The sequence below is a fragment of the Rhinoderma darwinii genome, chromosome 1 (genome assembly GCF_050947455.1).
Source record: "Rhinoderma darwinii isolate aRhiDar2 chromosome 1, aRhiDar2.hap1, whole genome shotgun sequence".
NCBI classification, from domain to species: domain Eukaryota; kingdom Metazoa; phylum Chordata; class Amphibia; order Anura; family Rhinodermatidae; genus Rhinoderma; species Rhinoderma darwinii.
The window spans coordinates 261,923,624-261,944,560 of NC_134687.1; the positions used below are offsets into that span (position 1 = coordinate 261,923,624).

At 41.8% G+C, this 20,937-nt stretch overlaps 1 protein-coding gene across 1 annotated transcript in view; it reads right to left on the reverse strand.

Annotated features, from left to right (window-relative positions):
- Positions 1–20,937, reverse strand: part of TIMM44 (translocase of inner mitochondrial membrane 44) — a 116,360-nt gene that overhangs the window by 78,245 nt on the left and 17,178 nt on the right. The window contains exons 4-5 of the mRNA XM_075852569.1: positions 7,177–7,257; positions 3,161–3,310 (exon numbers count right to left, since the gene is read on the reverse strand). Of these exons, the coding sequence (XP_075708684.1) occupies positions 3,161–3,310; positions 7,177–7,257 (231 nt within the window). The remainder of the gene's footprint in view (positions 1–3,160; positions 3,311–7,176; positions 7,258–20,937) is intronic.

Sequence of the window (20,937 nt, forward strand, 5' to 3'; positions counted from 1 at the left end):
AGTGCCCTCTGTACATAAGGCCACAGTGCCCTCTGTAGATAAGGCCACAGTGCCCTCTGTACATAAGGCCACAGTGCCCTCTGTACATAAGGCCACAGTGCCCTCTGTACATAAGGCCACAGTGCCCTCTGTACATAAGGCCACAGTGCCCTCTGTACATAAGGCCACAGTGCCCTCTGTACATAAGGCCACAGTGCCCTCTGTACATAAGGCCACAGTGCCCTCTGTACATAAGGCCACAGTGCCCTCTGTACATAAGGCCACAGTGCCCTCTGTACATAAGGCCACAGTGCCCTCTGTACATAAGGCCACAGTGCCCTCTGTACATAAGGCCACAGTGCCCTCTGTAGATAAGGCCACAGTGCCCTCTGTAGATAAGGCCACAGTGCCCTCTGTAGAGAAGGCTACAGTGCCCTCTGTAGATAATGCAACACACCCCTAGATAATGCCAGTGTCCTCTTCAGATACTGTCACACACCCTCTTGTAGATAACGCCACAGTGCCCTCTGTAGAGGCTGCCACAGTGCCATCTGTAGAGGCTGCTACAGTGTCCTCTGTAGAGGCTGCCAAAGTGTCCTCTGTAGAGGCTGCCAAAGTGCCCTCTGTAGAGGCTGCCAAAGTGCCCTCTGTAGAGGCTGCCCCAGTGCCCTCTGTAGAGGCTGCCCCAGTGCCCTCTGTAGAGGCTGCCCCAGTGCCCTCTGTAGAGGCTGCCCCAGTGCCCTCTGTAGAGGCTGCCCCAGTGCCCTCTGTAGAGGCTGCCCCAGTGCCCTCTGTAGAGGCTGCCCCAGTGCCCTCAGTAGAGGCTGCCCCAGTGCCCTCAGTAGAGGCTGCCCCAGTGCCCTCAGTAGAGGCTGCCCCAGTGATGTCAGGGGCTTGCCCAGAGCTGGAGTCCCAGGCAGAGCGCTAGTAGGCTCTTCCTGGGAATCCAGCTGTGCTCCTGACATCACTGGGACTCCTGCTCTGGGGAAGCCCCTGACATCATTGTCGATGTATGGACAGCGATGTCAGAGGCTTCCCCAGAGTCCCGGAGCAGAGCCGATAATAGCGCTCTGCCCGGGACTCCGCTCTGGGGAAGACCCTGACACACTGTCCATATATGGGAAGCGATGTCAGGGAATTCCACAGAGTCCCGGAGCAGAGCTGAAACCAGCGCTCTGCTCGGGACTCCGGCTCTGGGGAAGCCCCAGACATCGCTGTTCATATGTGGACAGCGATGTCAGGGATTTCCACAGAGTCCAGGAGCAGAGCCGACACCAGCGCTCTGCTCGGGACTCCGGCTCTGGGGAAGCAACCAGACATCGCTGTTCATATGTGGACAGCGATGTCAGGGAATTCCACAGAGTCCAGGAGCAGAGCCGACACCAGCGCTCTGCTCCGCTCTGGGCAAGACCCTGACACACTGTCCATATATGGGCAGCCATGTCAGGAAATTCCACAGAGTCCCGGAGCAGAGCCGACACCAGCGCTCTGCTCAGGACTCCGGCTCGGGACTCCGGCTCTGGGGAAGCCCCAGACATCGCTGTTCATATGTGGACAGCGATGTCAGGGAATTCCAGAGTCTCGGAGCAAAGCCGACACTAGCGGCTCTGTGTCCCGCGGGCCGCAGATGACAGCCCCAGGGGCCGCCTGCGGCCCGCGGGCCGCGTGCTTGAGGCCCCTGATATAGAGGGTGGAATTAATAGCACTATTTCTATTTTTGCAGACGACATCAAGCTATGTAGTATTGTTCAGTCTATAGAAGATGTTCGTGAATTACAAGCCGATTTGGACACACCGTGTTTGGGCATCCACTTGGCAAATGAGGTTTAATGTGCATAAATGTAAAGTTATGTAACTGGGTACCAACAATCTGCATGCATCATATGTACTAGGGGAGCTACACTGGGGGAGTCACTTGTTGAGAAGGATCTGGGTGTACTTGAAGATTATAGACTAAATAACAGCATGCAATGTCAATCAGCTGCTTCAAAGGCCAGCAAGATATTGTGGTGTATTGAAAGGCATGGACTCGCGGGACAGGGATATAATATTACCACTTTACAAAGCATTACTGAGGCCTCATCTAGAATATGCAGTTCAGTTCTGGGCTCCAGTTCATAGAAAGGATGCCCTGGAGTTACAAAGAAGAGCAACTAAACTAATAGGGTGGCACGGACAATCTAAGTTATGAGGAAAGATTAAAAGAATTAAATCTATTTAGCCTTGAAAAAGAGACGACTAAGGGGGGACAAATATATGAATGGCACATACAATAAATAAGGTGAAATTCTGTTCCATGTAAAACCCCCTCAAAAAACAAGGGGGCACTCCCTCCGTCTGGAGAAAAAAAGGTTCAATCTGCAGAGGCGACAAGCCTTCTTTACTGTGAGAACTGTGAATCTATGGAATAGCCTACCGCAGGAGCTGGTCTCACAGCTGAGACAGTAGATGGCTTTAAAAAGGCTTAAAGAATTTCCTAGAACAAAAAAATATCAGCTTGTCGCCTCTGGAGATTGAACGGAAATGGAAAAGATGGAAACCTAACAGAACGGACGCAAACTAAAACCAACTGAAAGAAAAATAAAATCGCAAAACCATTGATTTTAATGGTAACGGAAACTATACCTTACGTTTGTCTTTCCGTTCATCTGTTTCTCTGACAGAACAGATGAACGGAAAGACCAAACAGAAGGCAAACATGATGTGAACAGGCCCTTAGACAGAATAGCTCAGTGTCTGTGGGTAGGGTATATAGTGTAGGAGGGGTCAGTTTTTTGTTTCTTAGTGTCAAGCCTTCTAGTGGCAACAGTATACCCACGGTCTGTGTCCCCAAAAGAACGAACAAGTAAACTTGGTTTTCTCAGTTATGCTAGCAGTATGATCAGCAACATAGGCATAGGATGTTTAAACTTGTTTCCATGTCACCCGTTAGCGCTTTGGAGGGTCAAAACTAGTGACAGCCTGTACATTTGTGCCACTACTTTGCACCATTTTTAACGTTTGCCTTTGAGAAGCCTAAAAGTACAGTAACAGCATGACCACGCTCATTTTTCTTTTTTTACATTTGAGACAGTTTAGTCATTTATTTTAGCTAAATTTTAGATGCAACTTTTTAACCCGTGCTTTTTCCGCCAAAACCGAATAATAAATGTTGGCCATAATGATGGTATTGTAACATTACCTGAGTGATGACCTTGAAAGCAGTCGTTTTCCCAAGCTTCTCGCCTCCTTTGCTTACAGACTCAGCTGAGTGTTTGGCAGTTTTTGCAGCCTCCTCAACTCCCTCACGGATTTTGCGGCCAAGATCACTTTTGCCAACTTCATCAATACTCTGCAAAAATTGCAAAATGTTTACAAAAGAACAAATACATGTAGAAACGATTTATCTGGAGAGTTATATCATAGTTTCTGTACGGATTATCTGCAACTTTAAAGGGTTTTTCCACTGCTGGACCGGATAGGTCATCAGTACATTTTCTGTGGGGGTCCGACAACCGTACCCCGCACCGTTAATCCACTCCGCCTGCCTCCGAGCACCGGACATAAATACCAGAATCAGTTGGCTCCGGCCACTGAATAGCGGCTGAGCTGCAGTACTGCAGCTCTGCTATTATTCAAGTGAATAGGAGCAGAGCTGCAGGTCGGCAGCACGGCCGCTATGCAATATACGGAGCAAACTGCTTCCGTTCCATACATCGCATAATAAGACACAACATCTGGTGCCCGTAGACTGCCGGAGCGGCTTAACGATGCGGGGTCCAAGTGTCGGACCCGCACCGATGATATACTGATGACCTATCCTGTAGATAGGTCATCAGTTTTTCAGTCGTGGACAACCCCTTTACTTGCATTCTCGGCAAGTACATAAAATACGCTGGTCAAGGGCAACTATTTATTATGCATTTCTTCTAGGGGAGAATAGTTTCATACATACGCCACCCAATGGAACATTGTATGATGGCAAAAACACAGTTCTGTACGGCTCCAAAGTACGGAGCTGTCCAGGACTTCGTGTGCCGCTGCAGAGCCCCAAAGAAGTACCTTGCGCTCATTTCACTTATTTTGTTGTAAACGGGGAGTTTTTCCTTTCGATGTAAATATTTTTGGTAGCATAGTATATTGATTTACTTTTTTCTGGGGGGTAAAGTGTAAACAACAAACAAAAAAACAGGTATTCTAGAATTGATTTTTGCCTTTTAAATTTACGAAGTTCACCATGTGGCGTGAATAAGTGGTTACCTTTATTTTGTGGGTCAGTATAGGTATGTCAATACCAAATATGAATAGGGTTTATCTTCATCTTTTACTACTTGATCAAGCATTATTTTTCATTTTTGCCACGGTCTTATTTCAAGAGCAATAACTTTTTTATTTTTCCCGTATGGGGACTGTTCTTGCGGGACGAGTTGTATTTTTCAATTGCCCCATTTTGGGGTGCATAGAATATATTGATTAACTTTTATTAACTTTTTAAAGAGGGAATAAAAAAAGAAATTATTCCAGCATTGTTTTGGGAGTTTTAAATTTACGCAGTTCACTATGCAGCGTAAATAACATGTTACCTTTATTCTATGGGTTGGTATTATTTCAGCGATACCAAATATGTATAGGTTTTTTATGTTCGCTTAATAAAAAAATCTTTTTTAAAAAAAAATCGTTTTTGCATCGCCACATTCCAACTAGGGATGCACGATGCATCGAAACTTCGATACGGTTTCGATACTGTGCATCCCCAAACGGTTCGATACCGTTATTTCATGTATTTCGATACTAAGATGTGCGGCCGCACAGCTTAGCATTGTAACACATGAATGTATGAGATCGGGGCTGCGACTGTGTGATACAGCCATTGCCCCGCTCCCAAGTCCTGATAACAAGTGCGCAGGGTCAGGATGATGTGATGCGGCCGGCGCTACACTAATGATTGCCGGCACTGAAGACAGAACATGGCGAGCGCACTGCAAAACACCCCCATGTTCTGTCCTCAGTGACTGAACCGTCGCTCATTAGTGCAGCGCCGGCCGCATCTCCTCATGCTGACCGCACGCACTTGTTGTCAGGCGCGGGGCAATGACTGTATTACACAGCCGCAGTCCCGCTCTATAACGGCAGAGATCAGAGAAACCTCTCATCGCCACCGCTATTCTCCTGAATGCTGCGATCAAAGACGACCACCACCTTGGATTGCGTCACAGGAAATCCCTGACGCGATTGAGGGACATACCATATATGGGCAGACAGCCAAGGGTCCATTGAAGGACCCCAGCTCTGTCTTACCATATTTCCTGTGGTTAGGGCATACTTAGGTATGTCCTAACAACTGCCTGTGTACTATCCGCACACAGGCTAATGTACTGGCATATAGATATATGCCAGTACATTAAAGTTTAAAAATAAAGTAAAAACAAAGTAATATTAAATAAAATAAAAAATACACACAGCTTTTTTACAATAAACATTAAAATAAGACTTAATGCAGAATATACACATATTCGGTATTGGCGCGGCCGTAATAACCTGCACAACAATTTTTTTTGCGTAATTTATGTGTGCGCTGTAAAAAAATAAAATAAACACTGCTTTCTATCACTTATTGTGGGGCAAGAGGTGTGATGAATTTAACCTCCATGTGCCTCACATTAATAGTAATTAACCCCATAATGTACCTCACACATTAACCCATTATGACTGAGAAACATGATGGGGTTAATTACTATTAATGTGAGGCACATTCAAAATTCATCACACCTTGTTCCTCACATCAGAAAATGGAAGAACTTTTTTTCTTATTACTGTTGGCAAAATATCGTTTTGGCATCGAAATCGCAATAGTAAACGAAGTATCGGTATCGAAGTTCAAATTCTGGTATCGTGACAACCCTAGTACTGAGGTACAGGGCTGGGGTACATGGGTTATTAAAGTTTCACATTTTTCTCCAAAGAAACGTTAAGATGAAAAACGACAGCCATTTATTAGCACCACAAGTAAAACCTTCTGAGATTGACAGAGGCCCCCCCAGAGCAGTAATGCTTGGGGGACACATGATGATACAGGTACATTTAATTTAATTTGACAGTTGTATTTGTTTATGTGGTTTTAATTAAATTCTGTTCTAGATTGTTTGTTCTGGTCCCCCCACTTTTGCCCCCCTTGTTATTTCAGTTGGTACGTACACCCGCCGGCTTCTGGAAGTTTCTGATAATCTGTCCATCACCAGATCACCAGGAGTCGACACCTGATTGGTAGCTGAAGAAACCGACGGGAAGAGGAGGAAGTTTGATAATCCGGCCGGCACCAGGATTTGAATTTGATTGGCAGTTCATAATATTCGGTGGGAAGATTCTCCTTTATAAACCCCTGGCTCCAGAGGTCCGGTGCCAGTTCCAGTGTTCTAGTAACCAGCGCCCACCCGCCCTCCCCAAAATGTTTATATTTCTTCCTTTATGTCGAAATTCTTTATTAGAGGAGTTTGTCTTGCTGGGTGGACGGGTTTATTAAAATTGTTTATTTATTATATGTGGTTTTTATTATAATGGTTTTAAGTATTTTGGTTTTTGACGCATTTATTACTATTGAGTATCTTTGGTAACCCTTAGGCCCTGTTCACACAGAGTTTTTTTGTAAGCAGAAAATTCTGCCTCAAAATTCCATCTGGAATTTTGAGGCAGATTTTGATCTGCCTAAACGCCGTTTGCCTCGATTCTTGCGGCGTTTCTCGCCCGCGGACGCTGAGCGCCTCGGGCAAAAATTCTGCGACATACGCTTTCTCTGCCTCCCATTGAGGTCAATGGGAGGTCAGAAACGTAAACGCCCAAAGATAGGTCATGTCACTTCTTTTTCCCTGCGAGACGGTTTTTGCGCTCGCGGGAAAAAACCGCCTCGGTCTCCCATTGAAACTAATGGGAGGCATTTTCGGCGCGTTTTCCGACGCCTTTTCCGCTTCAAAAACTTAGTGTGAAAAACATTGCGGCCTTTTTTATCCACATATTGGTTTTCTGTGTCTTATTTTTAGGTTAATTTTAGTCTATTGAATTGTGCCTTGAACCATCATGACAAAACACTATAAAAGATTATGTACATCTACTATTGATTCTTTATTATTCGCTTTCAAAATGCTGTTTATCTGCAGTACAAAAAGAAAAGAAACAATACAGTTTATGCCCAGGTTCAGGTGCTCACAATTAGTCGAATATTACCTCTTTGACAGTGTCTGTTATTTCTTCAAATTTCTTTTTGAACACCTCAGAAGTTTTCATAGTTTCAGATTCTATTGATTTCTGGTAATTGAAATAAAAGAGAAACCATTTAATGATATTGTAATTCCATATGTTCTCTCACTCTGCAACATTGCACTACCAATATCTTAAAAGGCAACTAAACGTTCAACAAACTTCTGACGTCAGAAGTTTTGATTGGTGGGGGTCCGAGCACTGAGACCCCCCACCAATCGCTAGAACGAAGCAGCTGAAGAGCTCTTGTGAGCGCTCAGCCACTTAGTTTATGTTCAGCTTTTTCCGGAAAGCCGATGTATCGGAGTACGGGCTCATAGACTTTCTATTGAGCCTGTACTCCGATACATTGGTTTCCGGAAAAGGCCGAACAGAAACAAAGCGGCTGAGCGCTCATGCTTGGATCCCCACCAATCAAAACTTCTGACACGTCACTATGAAATGTCAGAAGTTTGTCGAACGTTTAGTTACACTTTAAACAACCAAAACGCACAATACGATGATTCTGGGGTCTCTTAACTGGTTGCCAAAATACTCGTCCTGAGCGGTGGGTACTTGGCACATTAGGACGAGTATTCTCGCCTTATGTCACAGCCAGTGTCCGCGCGCCATGATGAGCGGGGCAGCGGCTGTTATACACAGCCGTAGCCCCGCTCTATAGGCGGAGAGAAGAGAAATCTCTTTCCGTTGTTAACCCCTTGAATGCTGCGATCAAAGCTGATCGCGGCATTCAAAGCAAAAATAAGGATGGGGTCTCCACTTTAATCGCGTCAAGGGAAATCCCTATGACGCAATCAATGGCTATACCTGGTATGGGCAGACAGCCCAGGGTCCACTGAAGGCCCCCATGGCTGTCTAATCATATTCCCTGCTGTTAGAGCATGCTTAGTTATACCCTAACAACTGCCTGTGTACAATCAGTACACAGGCTAATGTACTGGCATATAGATAAATGGCAGTACATTAAAGTTCGAAAAAAAAAATTAAAAATCCCTTTATGGGATTTGAAAAAAAATAAATAAAAGTTAAATAAAAAAAATAGTAAAAACAAAAACACAGAAATAAAATTTTTTTTTTTACAATAAATAAACTTTTCAAAATATAAGCCCCAAAACATGAAATAATACACATATTTGGCATCGCCACGTCCGTAACAACCTGTACAACAAATCTATAATGTTAATTAGGATGATCAGCGTACGGTGTAAAAAAAATAAAAGAAAACCGCAGTGGAACAGCTTTTTTTTTCTTTCTACATTTTTGCCAAAATAAAAATGTATAGAAATTAAACGATAATGTAAATGTACCAAAAAACCAGTACATACATAAAGTACAACTCGTCCCGCAAAAAACAAAGTCTCATACAGCTACGTCGGACAAAAAATGAAAACGTTAAGCGCCGTGATGCAAAGATGGAAATATAAAAAAAATTGTTTGGTCCTCAAGGCCAAAATTGGCCGTGTCCCTAAGGGGTTAAAAATACATTGTAACTAACATGCAGAGTAACTATAAAATGAGCTAATACATAGACATCCTTAAAGAGGCTCAGTCACCAGATTTTGCAACCCCTATCTGCTATTGCAGCAGATAGGCGCTGCAATGTAGATTACAGTAACGTTTTTATTTTTAAAAAACGATCATTTTTGGCCAAGTTATGGCCATTTTTGTATTTATGCAAATGAGGCAAAAATTATGATTTTTCTAATTTTAAATGTATCTGCTTGTAAAACAGATAGTAATGCCACACAAAATAGTTACTATTTCACATATTTCATATGTCTACTTTATATTTGGATCATTTTTTGAACATTATTTTATTTTTCTAGGATGTTACAAGGCTTAGTACTTTACCAGCAATTTCTCACATTTTCAAGAAAATTTCAAAAGGCTATTTTTCAAGGACCAGTTCATTTCTGAAGTGGCATTGAGGGCCTTATGTACTAGATAGACCCCATAGATCACCCCATATTAAAAACTTCACCCCTCAAAGTATTCAAAACAGCGATCAGAAAGTTTCTTAACCCTTTAGGCGTTTCACAGGAATTAAAACAATGTAGAGGGAAAATTGACAAATTTTATTTTTTTTGCTGCAATTCATTTGTAATACATTTTTTTCTGTAACACAGAGGGTTTTACCAGAGAAACGCAACACAATATTTATTGCCCAGATTTTGCAGTTTTTAGAAATATCCCACATGTGGCTCTAGTGTGATAATGGACTGAAATACCGGCCTCAGAAGCAAAGGAGCACCTAGTGGATTTTGTGGCCTTCTTTTTTAGAATATATTTTAGGCACCATATCGGGTTTGAAGAGGTCTTGTAGTGCCAAAACAGTGGAAATCCCCCAAAAGTGACACGGTTTTGGAAACTGCACCACTCAAGGAATTTATCTAGGGGTATAGTTAGCATCTTAACCCCACAGGTCTTCTGCTATATTTATTGGAGTTTGCCTGTGAAAGTGAAAATCTACTTTTTTCTGAAAAAATATAAAAAAAAAAATAATATTTGCAAGGAATAAAGAATAAAAAGAACCCCAAAACTTGTAAAGCTACTTCTCCCGATTACAGCAATACCCCATATGTGGTACTAAACTGCTGTTTGGACCCACGGCAGAGCTCAGAAGGGAAGGAGCGCCATTTGGATTTTGAAGCGCAGATTGTGCTGGATTGGTTTTCAGTGCCATGTCGCGTTTGCAACGCCCTGGAGGGAGCAAAACGGTGGAAACCCCCCAAAAGTGACCCCATTTTCTAGACTACAACCCTCAAGGAATTTTTCTAGGGATATAGTTAGCATTTTGACCCCACAGTTTTTTTGCTGAATTTAGTGGAATTAGGCCGTGAAATTGAAAATCTACTTTTTTCAGAAAAAACATAGAAATTTTTAATTTTTACAATGAATAAAGGAGAAAAATTACCCCAAAATTTGTAAAGCAAATTTGTCCTGCTTACAGCAATACGCCATATGTGGTAATAAACCGCTGTTTGGACCCACGGCAAGACTCAGAAGGGAAGGAACAATATTTGGCTTTTGGAGCTCAAATTTAGCTGGAATGGTTTACGGGTGTCATGTCGCATTTGCAAAGCCCCTGAGGTACCAAAACAGTGGAAACCTCCCAAAAGTCCCTTTAGGGGACTGGAACGAGCGATCATTAGGTCGCTGGTACAATACACTGCAGTACTAATGTATTGCAGTATAATATAATTTTTACAGACTCCTGTAACAGCGCGATCGCTGTTCCTGTCCATTAGTCCCGGGTGTCAGCTGTAATACACAGCGGACATCTGCAGAATATGGAGCGGGCGCAGCGCATGAGCCCGCTCCATATATAACCCCCCGCACCACGACATGCTATTAAGTCGTGGTGCGCGAAGGCGTTAATGCGCAGCGGATGGTGCAAAGTGAAAATTAAAATTTTCCACTCATATGCCATTTTAATGCACAATATGTTGTGCCCAGTTTGTGCCACTGAAGACAAATACCTCATACAATGTTGAGCGGGTTCTCCCGGATATAAAATATCATATATATGGACGTAAACTGGTGTTTGGTCACGCTGTGGGGCTCAGAAGGAAGGGAGCGCCATTTGGCTTTTGGAGCGCAGAGTTTGCTTGGTAACTGTTCTGTTTGGGGTTTTGCTGGTATTTCAGTTTATGATGTGGGGGTATGTGTAAATTGGGCAGAGTACATCAGGACATAATAAGAGGGTATAATAATTTGGTAAATAAATAATAATTTGCAGATATGTGGCCAATGTCGCACTGATAAATGGCGCCCGATCTTATCCGCTTTTGGGCACTGCACAATTTCTGTCGCTATATTCTGAGAGCCAGAACTTTTTTTCTTCACCGGAGCCGTGCGAGGGCTTATTTGTTGCGGGACAATCTGTAGTTTTCATTGGTACCATTTTAGGGTACAAGTGATTTTTTTCATCACTTTATATTAGATTTTTTTTGGCAAGCAAAGTGACAAAAAAAACAAACTCTGACAAATGTTTTTTGTCTTTTTTTTTTTACACTTTTCACCGTGCGATATAAATTAAATGTTACTTTATTCTGCGGGTTGATACGATTACGGCGATACCAGATGTATATAGTTTTTTTTATGTTTTGTGGCATTTGCGCAATAAAATCACTTTTCGATAAAATTATTTCTTTTTTGTGTCACCATATTCTGAGAGCCATAACTTTTTTATTTTTCAGTAAAAAAAGCTGTGTAAGGGCTTGTTTTTTGCGGGACGGGTTGTAGTTTTTAATGGTACTATTTTAGGGTACATGCGACTTTTTGATCACTTTTTAGTCTATATTTTTGGAGGGTTGATTGCCAAAAAAAATAGTGATTCTGACATTGTTTTTTTATTTATTTTTTTTGCGCTGTTCACCGTGCGGGAAAAATAATATTATAGTTTTATAGTTTGGGTCGTTGTGAACGCGGTCATACCAAATGTGTGTACTTTTTTTAACAGTTTTTTTTTTCCTATAATAAAAGACTTATTATAGGAAAAAAAGCATTTTTTGTTTTGTAACTTTTATTACTTGTTTTTACACTTTTAGAAAACATTTTTATTACTTTATTTTTTACTTTTTACTTGTATTACTTGAGGACCTGCAGCACTGATGGCTGCTAGAATACTTTACACTACCTAGGTAGTGTAAGGTATTATAAACTGTCAGTGTGACACTGGGAGTCACACCGACAGGAAGCTTATGAGGACCGGCCTCCGGCTGATTCTCATAGGCTGCTGTGCATGGCAAACCCGGTGGCTGTTATATGGCCCCCGGTTTTGCCTTTTAACCGATTGCAGCACCTGCAATCGGTCCCCGGGAAAGTTTGTTGTAGCAACAATCTTTCCAGTTTGTTGTAGTAACAAACATTCCAGTTCGTTGCTACAACAAACTTTCCCTGCGATCACATAACCGGGACCTGAACCAATTAGGTCCCGGTCATGTCTCCGGGACCAGAGGCAGGGGTTAACAGCGCGATCCGGCTGTCAGCGCTACTCTGAGACACCCGGATCGTGCTTTTAACACCCACTGTGAATTCACGTCGGCGCTGCACAGAGCCCAGCAAGCGCCGACGTGAATATACAGTGTGCGGTCGGGAAGCGGTTAATAGCCACTCTGAACTGCTTAGGACAAAGGTCAGGATACATTTCTGAAGGCGTGCATAAAGGCAAGTGGAGTTCTTTTCCATTTTTTTTTTTTTTTTAAATTAGACATCCTGATAAAGCTATCCAGGTACTTGAATGAACCAAAATTGTGTAATTGGTGCATGTATAAAATGCAGCATAGTGTTACTCGATCAAAATAAACTCGAACGGAAGAGAAACCAGGATTTCAACAGATTTGTTGACACCTTCATCCACCCATTAGCAGATAAGATTTTGTGGAAGTAAAGCTCCACCACACTAATATTGGACATAAAGTCATTAAAGGGGTTTGCCAGTGAAAAGAAATTGATGGCATTTCATCGGTGGGGGTCTGACACTTGCCACCCCTGCCAATCAGCTGTTTTGAAGTGGCTGTGGTGCTCATGCTAGTGCTACATCCCCTTCATTTAGGTCACTGCTTCTGAACCGGTGTCCACCATTTGTCGTATGGATACGGCAACATGCGGGAAGCACTAGCTTTCCATGATGTATCCATATGACAAAGGGGTTAATAAACCTATTAAGAGAGGTCCCAATTCTGACCCCTGTGGAACCCCGCTGGTAACTGTGACCCACTCTGAGGATGTACCATTAATAACCACACTCTGTTTTCTGTCACTGAGCCAGTTGTTAACCCAATTACACACATTTTCCCCCAGCATTTTCATATATCAACATTTTATGCGTCACAGTATCAAACGCCTTTCAAAAGTCTAGATACACCACATCCACAGGCTTACCCAGGTCCAGCCTAGAACTAACCTCCTCATAGAAGCTAATGAGATTAGTTTGACAGGTCCGATCCCTCATAAACCCATGCTGATGCTGTGTTAAAAGTTTATTTGCATTGAGATACTCGAGAATAGCATCTCTTAGAAAACACTCAAATGTTTTGCCCACAATCACAGGTCTACAGCTCACTTTTTGAATATTGGCACCACATTTATTTTGCGCCAGTCCTGTGGAACAGACCCAGTCATGATTGAATCCTTAAACATCAGAAATAAGGGTCTGTCTACCACGGTACTTAATTCCTGCAAAACGCGGGGGTTTGTCTATTTTAGTGTTTTTTAGGTGGCGCTGCACTTCTTGCTGGGTTAAAGAGGCTCTGTCACCAGATTTTCAAACCCCTATCTCCTATTGCAGCAGATCGGCGCTGCAATGTAGATAACAGTAACATTTGTTTTTTTTTTCAAAAACGAGCATTTTTGGCCAAGTTATGACCATTTTTGTATTTATGCAAATGAGCCTTTCTTAAAGAGGCTCTGTCACCAGATTTTGCAACCCCTATCTGCTATTGCAGCAGATCGGCGCTGCAATGTAGATTACAGTAACGTTTTTATTTTTAAAAAACGAGCATTTTTGGCCAAGTTATGACCATTTTTGTATTTATGCAAATGAGGCTTGCAAAAGTCCAAGTGGGCGTGTATTATGTGCGTACATCGGGGCGTTTTTACTACTTTTACTAGCTGGGCATTCTGACGAGAAGTATCATCCACTTCTCTACACAACGCCCAGCTTCTGGCAGTGCAGACACACAGCGTGTTCTCGAGAGATCACGCTGTGACGTCACTCACAGGTCCTGCATCGTGTCGGACGAGCAAGGTCACATCGGCACCAGAGGCTACAATTGATTCTGCAGCAGCATCGGCGTTTGCAGGTAAGTCGATGTAGCTACTTACCTGCAAACGCTGATGCTGCTGCCGAATCAACTGTAGCCTCCGATGCCGATGTGGCCGACACGATGCAGGACCTGGGGCAGGAAGTGAGTGACGTCACAGCGTGATCTCTCGAGAACACGGCTGTGTCTGCACTGCCAGAAGCTGGGCGTTCTGAAGAGAAGTGGATGATACTTCTCGTCAGAACGCCCAGCTAGTAAAAGTAGTAAAAACGCCCCGATGTACGCACATAATACACGCCCACTTGGACTTTTACTTCAAACACGCCCACTTGTCATAACTTGGCCAAAAATGCTCGTTTTTTAAAAATAAAAACGTTATTGTAATCTACATTGCAGCGCCGATCTGCTGCAATAGCAGATAGGGGTTGCAAAATCTGGTGACAGAGCCTCTTTAAGTACAACACAGCGTCCGACGCGATGAAGTTCCTGTGGGAGGAAGTGAGTGACGTCACTGCGTGATCTCGCGAGGACACGCTGTGTGTCTGTGAACTGCCAGAAGCTGGGTGGTAACGAAGAGAAGTGGATGATGCTGATTCGTCAGCATCATACACTTCCATTCACAACGCCCAGCTAGTAAAGTAAGTAAACACACCTAGATGTACACACACACACACAATACACGCCCACTTGTACTTAAGAAAGGCTCATTTGCATAAATATAAAAATGGTCATAACATGGCCAAAAATGCTTGTTTTTGAAAAAAATAAAAAGTTACTGTTATCTACATTGCAGCGCCGATCTGCTGCAATAGGAGATAGGGGTTTGAAAATCTGGTGACAGAGCCTCTTTAAGCAGGTGACATTTAATGGAGAATTTACTTTATCCCTAATCATGTCGTCTGACATTGGATTTTCATGTGTAAATACAAAAGAGAAAAAAGGTGTTTAATAGATTGGACTTTTCCTCATCCTCCTCCACCATTATACCCAGATTATTTTTGAGAGGGCCACCACTCAGTTTTCAGTTCCTTATTTATGTATTTGAAAAACATTTTTGGGTTATTTCTACTTTCTTTGGCAAGGAGTCTCTCTATTTAAATCTTTGCTGCCTTTGTCTTTTACACAACTTATTTTTTTCTTTATATGCCTCGTCACTACCGTCTTGCTTTAGTAGTTTGAACGCTTTCTTCTTATCATTTATTGCCGCCATTACTGTTTTATTGAACCACATCGGTTTCATCCTGTTTCTAGCTTATTTATTCCCATAAGGTATACATTTTTCACAGGACCTATTTTAGGCTCTGTTCACATCTGCGTTGAGGTCCTGTTCTGGCGGAGTCGGTGCCACAATCATTCCCAGGTGTTGGCTACATGTTATAGCGGACACCCTGGAGTAATGGGGAGGACCGGAGTTTGATCCGATCCCCGCCATTAACCCCTTAAATGCAGCGGTCAAAAGTGACCGCTGCATTTAAAGTGTTTGCAGCTCACCGGCACCCCAGAAAAGAAATTGCCGGGGTGCCAGTGGCTGCAAAGGAAACCTGAGGCCTAACACTAGCCTCCCGGTATACCTAGTACGGAAGCCTTTCAGGCCCCCGACCGGAGGGGTCATCAGCGGTGGATGTCAGCTGTCATCAGCGGTGGATGTCAGCTGACATCCACCTGTAACAGCAGGAACTGAAGCTAGCTCCGAATCCTGCCATTAACCCCTTAGACGAAGCGCTCAAAAGCGATCGCTGCATCTTAGAGGTTGGCAGCAGATAGGCAGCCCTGCATGCTATAGAAGGGCTGCAACTGCTGCTATGGCAACAGGAGGCCTAACAACTACATAGGTAGTGCAATGTATTAGAAATGTATTAAAATCTGACAGTTGGACCTTCAAGTCCTCTAGTGGGACTAAATAAAAGTGGAGAAAAAATAAATAAAATAAAACACAATTGGTCCCTTTTTCCCTTATTAAGTCCTTTATTAATGAAAAAATAAAAATAAACCATACATATTTAGTATCACCGCGTCCCTAACGGCCTGAACTATAAAAATATGATGTTATTTATTCCAGGTGGTAAATGGCATAAAAAAATAAAATTGTGAAGCAATACTTTGTAAATCGCCAAATTAGGCCTCAATTTACATGGTACGCTTTCATACCTGAGCCTGGTCGAATGTCCAGGCAAAAGATTAGGGCTACATGTGGGGTGATTCTAAAACCGGGAAACGCAGCATAATAATTAGAGAGCCGTCTTGTTATGGTGGCACAAGCTGGGCACCACATATTGGCATATCTATGCCAAAAATCCTATTTTCACTCTGCAACATCGAGTTCACACTAATTTCAACAAAACACCTGCAGGGTTAAAATGCTTACTACACACCTAGGTAAATGCATTGAGGGGTGTAGTTTCCAAAATTGGGTCACTTCTGGGGTGTTTCCACTGTTTTGGGCCCACAGGCACCTAGAAACCAATCCAGCAACATCTGAACTCCAAATGGCGGTCCTTCCATTCTGAGCCCTGCCATATGCCCAAACAGCAGTTTATGACATCATATTGCCGTAATCGGGAGAAATTGCTTTACAAATGTTGGGTTCTTTTTTTCCTTTATTTGTTGAGAAAATTAAAAAATTTGCGCTAAAGCTACGTCTTATTGAAGAAAAATAATTGTTTTTATTTTCACTGCCCAATTCTAATAAATTCTATGAAACATCTGTGGGGTCAAAATGCTTACTACAGCCCTAAATGAATTCCTCAAGAGGTGTAGTTTCCTAAATGAAGTCACTTTTTGGGCGTTTCCACTGTTTTGTCCCCTCAGGGGCTTTGCAAATGTGACATGGCCTCCGCAAAGCATTCCTGCTCAATGTGATCTCCAAAAGCCAAATAGCGCTCTTTCCCTTCTAAGCTCCGCCGTGTGTCCTAACAGCCGGTTATTACCACATGTGGGGTATTGTTTTACTCGGGATAAATTGCTTTACGAATTTTCTGGTGCTTTTTTTCCTTCAGTCCTTGTGGAAATGAGAAAAAATTAGCTAAACCTACATTTTCTTTGAAAAAAATGTAGATTTTTATTTTCAGGGCCTACTTCCAATAATTTATGCAAAAAACATGTGGGGTCAAAACGCTCACTATACCCCTAGATAATTTCCTCAATGGGTGTAGTCTCCAAAATGGGGTCACTTGTGGGGGTTTTCCACTGTTTTGTCCCCTCAGGGGCTTCGTAAATGTGACATGGCCTCCGCAAACCATCCCTGCTAAATTTGAGCTCCAAAAGCCAAATAGCGCTCTTTCCCTTCTAAACCCTGCCGTGTGTCCAAAAAGCCTTTTATTACCACATGTAGGGGGTATTGTTTTACTCGGGAGAAATTGATTTACAAATTTTGTGGTGCTTTTTCTCCTTTAGTCCTTGTGGAAATGAGAAAAAAAAAAATAGCTAAACCTACATTTTCTTTGAAAAAATGTTGATTTTAATTTTCACAGCCTACTTCCAATAATTTCTGTAAAAAACCTGTGCGGTCAAAATTCTCACTATACCCCTAGATAATTTCCTTGAGGTGTGTAGTTTCCCAGATGGGGTCAGTTTTGGGGGATTTTGACTGTTTTGGCACCGCAAGAGCCCTTCAAACATTTTGGGATATTTCCTAAAACTGCAGAACCTGGGCAACAAATATTGAGTTGCATTCCTCTGGTAAAACCTTCTGTGTTATAAAAAAAATTGTATTAAAAATTTATTTCTGCAAAAAAATATGAAATTTGTACATTTCACCTCTACTTTGCTTTAATTCCTGTGACATGTGAAAAGGGTTAAGACATTTTCTAAATGCTGTTTTGAATACTTTGAGGGGTGAAGTTTTTAAAATTGGATGACTTTTTGGAGGTTTCTAATATATAAGGCCCTCAAAGCCACTTCACAACTGAACTGGCCCCTGTAAAAATAGCCTTTTGAAATTTTCTTGAAAATGTGAGAAATTGCTGCTAAAGTTCTAAGCCTTGTGATGTCATAGAAAAATAAAAGGATGTTCAAAAAACGATGCCAATCTAAAGCAGACATATGGGGGATGTTAATTAGCAACAATTTTGTGTGGTATAACTGCCTGTCTTACAAGCAGATACATTTAAATTGAGAAAAATAAAAATTTTTGGCATTTTTCGCTAAATTTTGGTGTTTTTCACAATTAAATACTGAACATATCGAGCAAATTTTGCCAGTAACATAAAGTCCAATGTGTCAAGAGAAAACAATCTCAGAATCGCTTGGATAGGTGAAAGCATTCCGACGTTATTACCACATAAAGTGACACGTCAGATTTGAAAAATGAAGCTCTGTCAGGAAGGTCAAAAGTGGCTAAAGAGGGAAGGGGTTAATTAGCATTTATTTTGTGTGGAATCATTTACCTGTCTTACAAGCAGAAACATTCAAATTTAGAAAAATTCAAATTTTTCACATAATTTTGGTGTTTTTCACAATTAAATACTGAATGTATCGAGCAAATTTTGTCTGTAACAAAGTCCAATGTGTCACAAGAAAACAATCTCAAAAACGCTTAGATAGGTAAAAGCATTTCAGAATTATCATCACAAAGTGAAACATGTCAGATTTGAAAAATGAGGCTGTCAGGAAGGTCAAAAGTGGCCAAAGAGGGAAGGGGTTAAAGAGGCTCTGTCACCAGATTTTGCAACCCCTATCTGCTATTGCAGCAGATAGGCGCTGCAATGTAGATTACAGTAACGTTTTTATTTTTAAAAAACAAGCATTTTTGGCCAAGTTATGACCATTTTCGTATTTATGCAAATGAGGCTTGCAAAAGTACAACTGGGCGTGTTGAAAAGTAAAAGTACAACTGGGCGTGTATTATGTGCGTACATCGGGGCGTGTTTACTACTTTTACTAGCTGGGCGTTCTGATGAGAAGTATCATCCACTTCTCTTCAGAACGCCCAGCTTCTGGCAGTGCAGATCTGTGACATCACTCACAGGTCCTGCATCGTGTCGGCACCAGAGGCTACAGTTGATTCTGCAGCAGCATCAGCATTTGCAGGTAAGTAGCTACATCGACTTACCTGCAAACGTCGATGCTGCTGCAGAATCATCTGTAGCCTCTGGTGCCGGTGTCCTCGCTCGTCTGACACGATGCAGGACCTGTGAGTGACGACACAGCGTGATCTCTGGAGAACACGGCTGTGTCTGCACTGCCAGAAGCTGGGCGTTGTGAAGAGAGGTGGATGATACTTCTATACACAACGCCCAGCTAGTAAAAGTAGTAAACACGCCCCGATGTACGCACATAATACACGCCCAGTTGTACTTTTACTTTTCAACACGCCCAGTTGTACTTTTGCAAGCCTCATTTGCATAAATACAAAAATGGTCATAACTTGGCCAAAAATGCTCGTTTTTTAAAAATAAAAACGTTACTGTAATCTACATTGCAGCGCCTATCTGCTGCAATAGCAGATAGGGGTTGCAAAATCTGGTGACAGAGCCTCTTTAACCCCTTCAGGACTGAGCCTGTTTTGGCTTTCAGGACGAAGCACATTTTTCATATCTAACGTGTCACTTTATGTGGTAATAACTTGGGAATGCTTTTACCTATCCAAGTGATTCTGAGATTGTTTTCTCGTGACATATTGTACTTAGTTAGTGAAAAAATTTGGTCGATAAATTCAATATTAATTTGTAAAAAACACCAAGATTGGGAGAAAATTTGCAAAAATTAGAATTTTTCTAAATTTTAATGTATCTGCTTGTAAAACAGATAGTAATACCACACAAAATAGTTACTAGTTAACATTTCCCATATGTCTACTTTATGTTTGCAGTTTTCTGAACGTCCTTTCATTTTTCTAGGACGTTACAAGGCTTAGAACTTTAGCAGCAATTTAAAATTTTTCAGGGGCCAGTTCAGTTCAGAACTGGCTTTGAGGGCCTTATATATTAGAAATTCCCCATAAATCACCCCATTTTGAAAACTGCACCCTTCAAAGTACTCAAAACAGCATTCAGAAATTGCTATAACCCTTTAGGAGTTTCACAGGAATAAAAGCAAAGTAGAGGTGAAATGTCAAAAAAAATAATTATTTTTTTTGCCAAAATTCATTTGTAATAAAATAAAAGTTGGACCACAGAAGGTTTTACCAGAGAAATGCAACTCAATTCATCTGTGGGTATACTTAGCATTTTATCCCCCACAGTTTTTTGTGCTAAATTTATTGAAATTAGTCTGTGAAAATGAAGATCTACTTGGTCCTGAAAAAAATACCTTTTTAATTTTTACAAGGAATAAAGAATAAAAGGCGCCCTAAAATGTGTAAAGCATCTTCTCCCGATTACGGCAATACCCCCTTATGTAGTCAAACTCATGTTTGGACGCACAGAAGTGCTCAGAAGGGAAGGAGCACCATTTGGATTTTGGAGCGCAGATTTCGCTGGATTGGTTTTCATTGCCACGTCGTGTTTGCTTTGCCCTGAAGGGACCAAAACCGTGGAAACCCCCCAAAAATGTCCTCATTTTGAAAACTACACACCTCAATTAATTTTTCTAGCGGTAAAGTTAGCAATTTGACCCCACAGGTTTTTTGCTGAATTTAGTGGAATTAGGCCGTGAAAACGAATATCAACATTTCGTCCACTAAAATGTTGCATTTTTTCATTTTCACAAGGGATAAAAGGAGAAAAAGCACCCCAATATTTGTAAAGCAATTTCTCCTGAGTACGACAATAGCCCACATGTGACAATAATTATTAGAAATTAATTAACCCTTTCAGGACTGATCTTTATTTGCTTTTTCATTTTTGTTTACTCCACGCCTTCCAAGAGCCATAACTTATTTATCTTTGCTTATATTTTTGCGGGAGGAGTTGTAGTTTCTTTTGACACCATAAATTATCATTTAACATACTGGGAAACTGAAAATAATTTTTTTTGCGCGCTTTGGCAATTGGAAAAAAATATGTGATTCCTCCATTGTTTT